The sequence below is a fragment of the Nematolebias whitei genome, chromosome 16, assembly GCF_014905685.2.
Source record: "Nematolebias whitei isolate Nwh7 chromosome 16, NemWhi1, whole genome shotgun sequence".
Classification (NCBI taxonomy): domain Eukaryota; kingdom Metazoa; phylum Chordata; class Actinopteri; order Cyprinodontiformes; family Rivulidae; genus Nematolebias; species Nematolebias whitei.
In genome coordinates this window covers 22,163,425-22,175,995 of record NC_056513.1, presented here as the reverse complement: position 1 = coordinate 22,175,995, position 12,571 = coordinate 22,163,425, and the positions used below count along the sequence as shown (strand labels likewise).

The window sequence follows — 12,571 nt, the reverse complement described above, 5'->3', positions numbered from 1 at the left end:
TCAAAAACATGCATGTTAGGCTGATTGGTAACTCTAAATTGTCCCTAGGTGTGAATGAGAGAGTGAATGGTTGTTTGTCTCGTTTGTCTCTGTGTCCCTGTGATGGACTTGCGACCCATCCAGGGTGTACCCCGCCCCTCGCACAGTGATTGCTGGACATGGGCACCAGTGACCCCCGTGACCCAAAATGGAATAAGCGGGTAAAGATAATGGATGGATGGTTTTACAGCATGTGTTTCAAACATGTGTTAAAACATCGCAATGATCACAGTGTGTTCCAACACAGCCAATTTTCAACATAAATAACCACAGACATTTATGTAAATAACAAGTTGATACAAAGTGATGTGATGTAAAAGTTGACAATAAAGCATTCACTTAGAATTTTATCAAGTTCTGAAGGTTTGAATTGTTTTAGTTGGCTGGAAATTGCTGCAAATTTGGTCCCAGACTGACTAGCTCTTCGCTTGACTCTTTTTGGAAAATTTCTCCCTGATTCTCCAAGTTAAGATCATTAGGACTTTTGTCTACTGCAGGTAAGATATTCTCTACTTATTACCAACTCACAAAGGAACTTCCTTCAAAAAACATGATTTCTTTAAGTGAAATCTCATATCTTTTTATAAAAAAAAAATACAGGCTCTGATTTTGCCACATTTTTTTCAGCTATTCTGTAAACAAACATCTGGTTTCAAAAATGTGATTATTGAATTAGTAAATAAAGAGACAATGTGGTCTAATCCACTGTTTCTTTAAAACAGTACTATTGATGACAATTAGTTAAATGCAACTTTAGCTGCATTTTGTCAAACTCGTGGCAGAAGGGAGCTGTTCTTAAAATTATTGAACTTTTTTTAATTCTACTTGCACATTTCTTTGTCTTTTAGTGTCAGTGTTTAATACTTTTTATTGTGATAATTTCCCCCTCTAAAAAAGGCAATACAAAAACACAAAAAACCCCTAAATATTTACTTTACATTGCCAGCTGTCTGTGTTCACAGTTGTAATAAATGGATCATTACCCTTCCTGACATGTCAGGACTATCACAGAGATACAGACCGCTAAGGATTTCCAACATAAAGAGGAAAAATCTAATAGCACTCTGCAGCACTGCTTAACTTTTCTTATCACTCTCTCCTTCTCCACCTACTCCTCCTCCTCTTTTTTACCTCCTTCCCACATGCCTTAACTTCTCCTTGTTCTTTTATTCTTTTTTGTGTGTGTTTGTGTGTGTCAGTGTGATTTCCTAAGTTTCACTGTCTCTCATGGGTGGCTGTAATCCTCTCCTGTTTCTCATTATTTTGGTTCTTGTTACATTTTTCTCTTTTGAAGATGCTTTTGAGAATATAATAATTAACAGCAAGTGTATGCAACCAGTGTAAATGTGCAGAAGTCTTTCTTTCTGTTATTGGAAAACTAAAACCTATTGTAGCTTGAGAGGATATATGGTTGTAGATTTGTGGAAATGTGTGTCTCTTTAAGGAGTCTCTTAGACAAACCCTGGTGATGGATCTGCTCAACTCTTTAAATGCAAATGCTCTCTGCAGGCTTTTATTCTGGACATTGATGCTAATCAGGAAGGTTAAGAAACTAATCCTTAAAAAATGAAATCCTGCTCACACTTATACACACTCACACACCTTTCATTGCAGTTTGTTTGTTGCCCTTCTCAGTGTCTAAATAACTGTTATGTATTAAATAACTATTGTTTATTAGCTTTTCTGCATTTCAAAGATGCAAAAACACAATTTTGCACACCCGTTGTGCCATACAGTCCCATCATTTTCAGCATAATATCAACACAGTATTTTTTTCTGTCATTTCAAATAATACTGAAGCAACTTTAAAGCTTTGGATGTCACATGTGACTTTGTGCTTTAGCTGTTTTTTTTTTATATGAAATAATACATATTATCATCTGACACACTATCTTCTTATGTTGTAAATGTAACATTATCCTAAATCAGTTGTGATGCTTCTTTTAGCAAAAAAAAAAATCTTTAAATTACATTAGTTTTTCTTTTTTGTCATTTGCACACAAAGGCTACTTTGGAAGTGTGCGAAGTCTTACCGGTCATTGTTCACTCTGCGTTCAGTCTGTCTGCCTCTCTTGTCTCTCGTTCCTCTCTTCTCTCACTCACCCACTCACTCGTGTTTGCTCCTTCTTCTTCTTCTTTCAGGCAATGTTTGACTTTCGCGGCAACAGCAAGACAGAGTTAAACCTGAAGAGAGGAGAAGTGATCTTCCTGCTGCGACGAGTCAACGCTGACTGGCTGGAGGTATGAACAGGGAGACAGAGAATGGAGGCAGGAGGCAAAGAGAGGATGGTGAAGGAGAGGAGAGACAGGGAGCAAGTGGGAGAGTAAAGACAGAGGGATGGATGGGGAGGGTAGAGGAGGTGGAAGAGATGTAGCTAAAAAAATAGAGACAAAAGTTTAAAGAGAAATGAACAAAAAGACTGAGATGTGAGAAAAGACACACCAGAAAAAGTATATATTTTTTGTGTGTATTAATTTTTGGTAGACTGTAGGTGACTTGTACTAAAAACCTGAGCACATTGGAGGATGAAAATAGTCTGTCCAGCCAAATATGGGACCATGTTTTATTTATTTATTAGGTTTATTAGCAGAAACAATCAAATTAAAATTGATGTCCTTATTTCCCAAAGCTAAAATTAATCCCATCAGTCATTTGCATGTTTTTCTTTGACTATTGGTAATACAATTACAAATCACCTGCACACCAAGACTGTCTTAGTGAAAACTTGAAAAATGCTAAGCTAATTTGTGCCATGCCTCACTTCTGGCAGGGCTTTTAAATAAATTGGTCTTTAACTCTTTATTTGTGCTAATAACAAAACCTACTTGTTGTATTTTTTATCATCCAAGGCCGTAAAATTCATTAATTCATTCAACTTTTATTTGGACAGATAAATCACATGGAGTCTAGAAGACTCATTTACAAGTGAGATCTGTTTAGACAGACAAAAAAGTAGTAAAACTGGACACATGTAGGAATTGGAGGCGAAAAAAAAATCCTATCAGACTCTTTCTTATTGGCTGAGAAGAAAAACTCTAATATTAAAAAACACCTCACACATAAAGCACATAGTGACATAGATATTCCACCGGGGGGAGGGGGGGGGACGAGAGCAGTGAGCAATGTCCATGGACGCTCTCGTGGGCACTGTAAAAGTTCTGATAAGGATAGAAAAATCTACCAGTTCCCTCAGGTGAGATCTGTAAACATTCTCAAGGTTTGTCGGGGAATGGCCAAGGACAACACCTTTGGGAATCCGAGAGTCCTAAAATGATGACACAATATTTATTCAGCTGGTTTCCTCTGGTTGATCAGTTGGAAATTCCTCGGTGGGAGGGGGGAGCATCAGATTACATGTTCTCCAGGCGAATTCAGATAAGGTGGCCTTCAAGGCCAGCCAAGGGAGCCAAATTCAGATAAACATACAGTTCTTTTGGGGACAGGCTAAACTTAATGACATTTACCTTGAGTCTATGTTGGTTCAAACAGTTCAGAAATATCCAAATTACATGGCCACACTGATGGAAACGTGCCTGAGTAAAATTCCCGAGATCTGATCCATTCTGCCAAAAGCATTTGAGTCTGGGTACTCGAGGCACGAACCAAGCCATTATAAAGGCAAGCAGCGTGATCGGGTCCAAATTTGCTGCCGACAACTTCCTTGATTGTAGATAAAACCTGCAACCAGCCGAATCCAAAAAGCAGGAACCATTTATCGTAAATCCAATTAAATATGCATCCTTAAAATCCACAAATGGCAGCAGAGATAAACACATCATCAAGTCTTCAAGTCGATGAGATATCCAGCTGTGTGCATGCCAACAGGGCAAATCGGCTCGCCTAAAGCCTGTTTTCTCTTCAAAGAAATGTTATCAATTGTGCTGAGGGACCAACTGATCAAATCAAGTCCAGTTGGACAGTTATGTAGTTGCACTATGTGTGTGTTTATTTTTCTGTACGTTTGTCTTTCTTTTAGCAGAATATTTTGTGAACCAGTGACTGGGTAACAAAACAACACAACACAACACCAAAACAAATCATTAAATCTACAAATGATTAACTGTTGGACCAAACCCAATTCAAGATGGCCACCACAGCTAAAAGAACTTAGAAAACACAAAAATGGCTGTAACAAATAGGCAAATGTGTTAAAATGCCTTTCTGTAGACAGAACACATGAAATGACAAACATCACTTTCTGTGATGTTTGCAGATGACATTGTGATCTGTGGTGAGAACAGGGAACAGCTAGAAGAGAACGTGGAGAGGTGGAGGTATACACTTGAAAGAAGAGGAATGAACGTCAACCATAGTAAGACAGAGTACATGTGTGTGAATGAGAGGGAGGCTGGTGGAACAGTGAGGCTACAAGGAGCAGAGGTCACAAAGGTGCAGAACTTCAAGGACTTGGGGTCCACAGTCCAGAAAAATGGGGAGTGTGGTAAAAAGCTGAAGAAGAGAGTCCAAGCAGGATGGGATGGATGGAGAAAAGTTTCAGGAGTGATTTGAGGCAAAAGGGTGTCAGCAAAGGTCAAAGGAAACGTTTACAAGACAGTTGTGAGACCAGCTATGTTGTATGGTCTGGAGACAGTGGCATTGACAAAAAGACAGGAGAAAGAACTGGAAGTGGCAGAAATGAAGATGTTGAGGTTCTCCTTAGGAGTGACAAGGATGGATAAGAATAGGAATGTGATCGTCAGAGGTACAACACAGGTTGAACAACTGGGAGATAAAGTTAGAGAGGCCAGACTGAGATGGTTTGGACATGTCCAGAGGAGGGACTGTGGGTATATTGGTAGAATAATGTTAGAAATGCAGCTGCCTGGACAAAGACAAAGTGGAGATCTATGGATGCAGTTAGAGAGGACATGAAGGTAGTTGGAGTGACGACAGAGGATGCAGAGAACAGAGTGAGATGGAGGAGGATGACTCGCTGTGGAGACCCCTGAAGAGGGAACAGCTGAAAGAAGAAGAAAAGTAATAGAAAGTAGTGATAGTAGCTGAGAAACATCCTCAACACACACGTTGATCTCTAGCAGATCTTACAATGTTGTGTGAGATTGTGCATAATGTCATTCACAAGGTTTAAAATGTTCATACCCTCATAATTCATTACAGGCATAAAAACAGTGAATAATATCCCTTCATGAATTAATGTTCAGTTATTGCTTGTCATCTAGGCAATAATATTACATTGTTCTTCAGTTTTTATGTACCACATATGTTTACAATATTATTGTATTAGTTGCAGGGTAAGTAAATAGTAAATAATCCACATACATTAATATATCATCTTTAACATAAAGGTGTTTTAGACACAGTCATACAGAGGTTTTATTATTTAATTTACTTTTTTTTTACATATACTTTACTTTGTACATGTAGTACTTTTCAGGCAGTGCTACACATTGGAAAAATATGTCAGGTCAACGTGGGCTTCAGTTTTTTACACAATTACACAAGAACTCACTTATGTTCAAATTTGAGAATGACCTCTTCATCTTTTGAGCCACAACTACTTCGAACAAAGTGTCCTGAGGCTGTGATTTCTGACTCACCTAAAACTCCACTTGAGTTTTGCAACATGGTCTGCAATGAAATCCTAACAAATATTATGTTGATGTAAATCCTTGAAATGGCCTCACGCTAAGTATACATTTTGCAAAAGAAGAACAAATATTCTCCCCTTTTATTCTGGGTAAGTGATAAAAATATGAAATAGACTCCAACTAGAAAGGAAAGAATAAAACAATCATTTAAAATAAAGATTAAGAACAGATCTGATTGCTCACTGCACATGCTGTCCAAAATCACACATTTTAATTAGTTGCTCAACTTTTAAAAAGCAACACTGAAATAATGACTTTGGCAAATAATTGAAGGAATTAAATTCTGCTTTGTCTCAGCCTATGTATAGTCATACAACATTTTTTTTTATCCTAAAATGTATAAAGTTTTAAGACAGCGTGTGAGAAATTCTGGGAAAAAGTGAGTGGGAGAGAAAGAGAAAAGACAGAAGCTGATGTGGGAGAGAATGAGAATCAACATGTACGAGGAGGATGCACTTAACCTGCCCCGGGCTTTGTAAAGAGATCCAAAAAGTATTAAATAGTCTATTAATCCTCATGCAATATAGTGTTTTTGCTATATTGCATGAGGATTAATAGACTATTTTGTTAGGGGTGGTTGAGGTTAATGCAAAACATAAAACTTGTTAAAAGTTGACTGGGTGCTTTTAACCTCATGGATGAATCACCTGTGGGTGTAAAACACAACAAATCCAACTATCACACTAAAAACTAAATTAAAATAAAGCAACTGAGTAAAAATAATAAACTAAGAACCTTACCATAGTTTTACAGGTACAAGAAGTTAGGCTTTGTGTTGGTGCTACTTACAGATTAGAAATGAAGACAAATAAACTGAGCAGCTTTAAAGTTGCAGCTTCATCAAGCCTGAGGAAGTTACACAAAACTACTTCTAAGTACTTAGTAAAGGGATAGTCCAGATCTTTTGAAGTGGAGTTCTGTGAAAAGGTAAAGAATGTTGATTATTTTACCTGCTGCAGAAAGATTTTTGAACAAACTCAGTTTGGAGAAACCGTTTAATTCTGACCTGAGGAGATAATACATAGTCTAAACAGGATAAAGACCAAAGTGAATCACACAACACCATTTTATAAACATACACTGCTATCAGTTTTGCATTACACAGCATTTCCAGTGCAATCTGGGGCATGAATATTATGCTGCTGATGCTGGAAATGCTTGTAATGTAAATATAACATTAAAAACTGGTTTATTTCTTTATTATTTGACTTTTGTTTTACCAGGTGAAATGTTTGAGAATCAGTTCTTAAACGTTTTTCCTCCAAACTGAGGTTGTTCAAAGGGCTATCCACAACAGGTAAGATATTAATAGTTCATAACCTTACCTTTCATACGGTTCAACTGTTCATAAAGTTCAACAGGCCCCCCACAAAAGGCCAAAAATAGCTGATCACTCTATGAAGAAAAGGACAAAAACAAAAATTGTATATTTGCAAATTTTACATTTTGTATCAAATCAATATCAAGAGCACTTTTTCATTGATTTTTCCCCAAAACTGATTTAATAGTATTTACAACATTTTATATTATTCTTCTAGCATCAATCCCTCAGACTTGCAGCTTGCAGCATTATTTCCCACAGCCAAAAATAAAATATAATTTATTTGACTGTGTTGTGAAATTCATATCTTTTCAGGACACTCTGGATGTTATCATCAATGCTGTGATCATTTTAACCTGAAATACCTGTTTGGTTATTATTCATGGGTTGTTCCTGATTAAATGTTTTAAAGCTTTTAATTGATATTATTTTTTTATTTGATTCAGCAGACTGTTACACTCAATATTATAGTGGCTCTAAAATAGTTGTAAGATTGTGTTGAGTGGCTCCAGCATCAGCTGAATACCTACTGCCAAATTCTTGCAGAAAACCTTTTGCTGTTGTTTCTCTGATTCATTTCATCATTGGTTCTTTATCCCTCTATCTTTTGAGACTTCTCACATCACATGCTTGTGTCTGTTTCTTTTCTTCAGGGTACAGTGAACAATCAAACAGGTATTTTCCCAGAATCCTTTGTGAAGATTATCAAACCCCTTCCAGAGAGTGACTCAGAAGGTGAAGGTGGAGGCCACACGTACAGCTGCCTACGCTGCTTACTGCTCACCCCATCTGGAGTTGAAACCAGGTCTGTTTGGCATCAGTGAGCAAACTGTTTTTTTTTGTGTGTGTTTTTAAACTCACTCTGTGTGAAATGAGACATTTCTAACGTTACACTTAAACCTAGAGATGCACTGATACTAGTATTGGTAACTGGACCGATACCATATGTGTGTGTACTCATACTTATAAAAGTTTTCCAATGCCAAAGCATCCTTCGGCAGCATGATGTTCACCTCTCAGTTTATCCAGGTGGGAAAAGAAGAGAAATGTTAGTCACATGAAGGGTTAAAAAAAACAACTTTTAGTTGGCTGCCTTGAACCTGTCCCTGTGATGGACCTGTCCTGGGTGTTTCTCGCCTCCTGGACAGTAAGTGCTGGAGATAGACACCAACTGTCCCGCGACCCCTAAAGGAAGAAGCAGGTTTGAATGGATGGATGAATGTCCTAATCCTTCCAGTTGGTAGCATTTTTTTTTATTTTTATCATTCAACCTTTATTTATACATGTTAATCCCATTGAGCCTCGGGGACTCATTTACAAGAGAGACCTGATTTTAACAGAGTGATGACAACAGTAGACAACAAAGACAACAGTAGACAATCATAAAGGATGTGTACAAATCGAGAATAACAACTGAAAATAAAATGGTATAAAAAATGTACCAAAAAATGAGCTAGGTTGTAAAGCGGTATAGAAAACTAAAAACAGGAACATCTGTATTGGTTTTTCCCATGAACTTAGCAGATGTTTGAAGCCCACCCCCTAAGAGAGACGTGTATTGGGCAGCTCTGTGAGTGCCCGGGTGTGTCGAGGCTAAATGTTTTGATGGCATGAAGCTTGTTAGCCAGTCAAAAAAAACAAAAAAAAAATCCATAAATTGCATTGCATTGTATAAGCCGTGGGATTCAAACCGTGTGAAAAAAGTAGCAGCTTATAGTCCAGAAATTACGGTAGTCAAAATAAACCTTGTTTGTCCAGACTGAGATTATTCAAAGAGCTAGTTACAGCAGATAAGATATTTATTGTTTCTACCTTTTCACAAATTTCACTTCAAAAGATTTGAATCATATCTTTAACATGACATTGTAATAACTGAAAGGATGTCGACCAGAAAACTCTGCCCTGACTCTAGAACCTAACTGAGCTTGTTTATTAGTGTCTCTGGTGTCAGGAATGCATTCTTTTTTTGCAGTTAACACCATAAAAATATATTCTTGCTGTCAACTTAATTAGAGCTGTAGAAACTCGTGTCAGCTAAAGGAAATGTTTTCTCTTCCAATACACAGAGATGTGTGCGTACAAGAGGATCTCAACATCCAACCGACACACAAGGACCTGCTGTCTCGCATGAGGTAAACCTTCATTCACCTGTTGATTTTGTTTCTGTGGTATTTGAGCCAGTTTTACAGAATCAAAGGGTGTGGGGAAATTTTTAAAGGCTGTGTTTCATTTCATGGTTTTATTGCATTTACACTCGTGGGAAAACGACAACAGAGCTGATAAAAGCAGATGCTTGTTTAGCTGTTAATATTGTTCACAGCCTCACGCATGTGGGCAAATTACAACACCTTCCAAATACGTGATAATAAAATATTTGATGAAAACCAGCAGTTAAATGAGATATTCCATTTCTGTGTGTTTTTGTTTACAGGTAAATCTTTTTGAGCTTCAAACCTCCTCATGAATCTTGTGCCGCAGGCTCAGTAGTAGGAATTTAAACTAATGTGTTTTTTTTTTCTTCACTCATTAAAAACAAGCTTCGGAGATATAAAGTGTTATGAAGCCAACTGATAGCCGACCTTCAGCTGTGCACTCCTTAGGCCTTTTATTCCTTCATTATTTTGTACGTGAGGCCACAATAAAATTTCACAGCAATTGAGAACAGGTAAAAGTCTGTTAATCGACACGTCCACCTGGAGCGCCAGCAGATTTCGTTGTTGCTCACGGCGGTACTCGCCAATCATCAGCATTAATTGCATTAGTTCCTTTGGGACCTTCATATTTCTCCTCATCCTCTTCTGTACATCACCAGATGCATTGATTCATTACACTATCTGTTCTTTTTATTTTACTCTTCTCGGTAAGCCTCTCTCCTCATCTCTCATTACTTGCCAATTTAGATAAGTGAGTGCTGTGATCCCCCCCCCCCCCCCCACACACTTCCTCTCCTCTGCTCATAAACAGCTCATTTCCATTGCTTATCTTCTCGTTATTGTTTCTCTGTGATCAGGCCTATGGTGCCCTGGAGTCAGATGGATGAGACCCTGGCTTGAAGATTTAATATTGCAAAGCAGTGATAAACAGGAGAGGGAGACGCACGGCAAAATGAGGAGAGCGCATGTAGAAAAAGAGAAAATTACATCATGCAAAACAGAGATACTAATAATGGTACATGAAGAGTTTGTTTGTGATTTAAATTAGGTCATTTTTTAGGAAAAACTATTGAATTGTGTAAAAGGCTCTTTCTGTTTCCCCAAACCTGGGAAAGATCTTATCCTCCAATTAAAAAAAAGGATACTACCAGGATTACTTCAATACCAGGATACATGTACTGTAGCTCCTCACTACTTGACGGTTCAACTTTCACGGACTTGCTCTTTCGCGGATTTTCAAAGTAAAATTGGACATGACCAGTGCTTTATTTTAGCCGGACCCTGCCAGAATAAGATCCGGGAACTCTCTCATTTTGACTGTGTGTGTTCCAGCAACTGCTTACTCGGATCCGGCAACTCAAATCTCCGCCCCTAAAAGTCCAAAGTCATCGCACATTTTTATTTTGATTATTTATTAAAACTAGAACAAGAGGAGTTGTTGCCCAGTCTGTGGAGTGAATATTACAGCTGCAGCAGGCGCACCAGCTCGCGCACACGCTCCTGCCCAACAGAGACGTGGTCGGCATGTCTCACGAGGCTGAACTGTCTTCCTTTAAATATGGCAAGCCAAGTGGCCCATTAATAGCCAGACATGTCGTAAAAGTGGCTATTAATGGGCCATTTGGCTTGCCATACCTTACGCACAGCAGCGCCTCCAGACAGCTCTGGGCACGCACAACTGCTGATGTGAACTCACGCATACGTTTCAGACATGATAAATAAAAAAGCTTAGCTACAGTTAAAAAAAAAAGAAAAACGAGAGAAATGTTTGATGTGTATTATTCACATTAATGACGTATCAAAATAGCGGCGCTAATGTGTTAAACTAACAGCGATCAAAATGTTGACAAGACAGTCCAATTTACTTTCATTAAATAAATAAATGGATGGATGGATGGATTGTCCTTAGTTGGACGACTGAGAAGAGCAGTCATGATTGAGGTTGGAGCAGCAGGAGCAACAACATGCAGGAATAAAATCAGCAGAGTTCGACTCAGAAACATGAAGTGTGTGTGTGTGTGGGGGGGTATGACACGACAGAATCATATCTGCTCAAGTCATACGCATGTTGCTTCTCTCTAAAATAGTTATTGAATCAAATGTTTACAAATGTAGGGAAACAGATGTTTAACAACCCAATACAATAGGCTACGCCAAAATGCAGGAAATAGCATCTACTTTATTCAGAAATTTAAGGGGGATGGACCTACAAGCTCCCTCCACTCCCCTGCTCCCCTGCTCCCCCCGTCCCCCCGGCGCATGCCCGTCCTCCTCCCCCGCCCTGCACACACACCCCCGCCCACCATTTGCATTCCGGCATCGCTCAGTCTACAAATTAAGCCCTGGATATGACACACAATTGGCTGATTGATGGATGAGCCGTATGATCGGCATAGGTTGTTTATTTAAAATTGATTATTTTAAATTATTTGGCACCTGAGTGCAGCCCACAGGTTCAGGGAGAAGGTCCCTCCTGCAGCATGTCATGATCTTCGCTCTCTGCCACCTGCCAGCGATTGCAGAAGAGAAGTGGGCGTGGCCGAGAGCGGCAGGTGGCAGGGAGCTGAAATCATGACATGCTGTGCACTTTTAGAGCGTTTAGAGTTTAGAAACATTGTTTAGAATATTGCAAGGGTGTGGGAAGGGTTTAAAACACCTTTATATATACAGTATAAATACTAAAATAAACTACTACTCAGTGCTAATATTACTACTTTGCGGTTTTTCACTTATCGTGTGTGTGTGTGGGGGGGGGGGGGACCTCCACGATAAACGAGGAACTACTGTACTTCAGCATTTTCATCCTTTTAACCCAATTTCGGATCTTTCCTTTCTGCTGAAGCTCAAAGTGCCGCAACCTGTTCTCCTTTTTCAGAAACGTATTCCAGGTGGAAGACATTGCCCTCAACTACCGTGACCCAGAAGGCGACCTGATCCGTATTCTCGATGACGAGGACATTCAGCTGATGATCAAGGAGGCCAGAGGTCAGCAGGGCAAGATCAACAGACCTGTCAATCAGTTTCCATGGGAACTTCATGTGACCTTGACCTCCGACCTCTCTGTTTACAGCACTGAAGCTTGAGAGAGAACGTAGACTTCTGAGAAAAATATTTAAAAGATGATATTATAAATTAAAAGTTGTTGCAGATGTTGCTTTTATTTTACAACAACAACTAACTCATTTCAGTTAAAGACTCCCACATTTCATTTAGGATTAAACAAATCATTTACATGTGTTTGTTTGCTTTATGATTACTTTTATTATCAGTATAAGTTTAGTTGATTTGCAACATTAAACTGGGATTTAGTATTATCGTGCTCCTTGATTTAATTTTTAAGTTTAGCCACATATGATGAAGAAACTAAGACTTTCATTCTTTGCTCATCATTAATGACTGTTGATGATGTTATATATTCACACATTTTACTGGGATGTTTTGTGCCAGT

General features: G+C 38.6%; 1 protein-coding gene across 1 annotated transcript in view; it reads left to right on the top strand.

The window, feature by feature from the left end:
* ncf4 (neutrophil cytosolic factor 4) overlaps positions 1–12,209 on the top strand; it is a 39,174-nt gene extending 26,965 nt beyond the window's left edge. Inside the window, exons 7-10 of the mRNA XM_037690352.1 lie at positions 2,182–2,280; positions 7,624–7,775; positions 9,037–9,102; positions 11,999–12,209. Of these exons, the coding sequence (XP_037546280.1) occupies positions 2,182–2,280; positions 7,624–7,775; positions 9,037–9,102; positions 11,999–12,206 (525 nt within the window). The 3' untranslated portion in view covers positions 12,207–12,209. The remainder of the gene's footprint in view (positions 1–2,181; positions 2,281–7,623; positions 7,776–9,036; positions 9,103–11,998) is intronic.
* Positions 12,210–12,571: the final 362 nt, after the last annotated feature.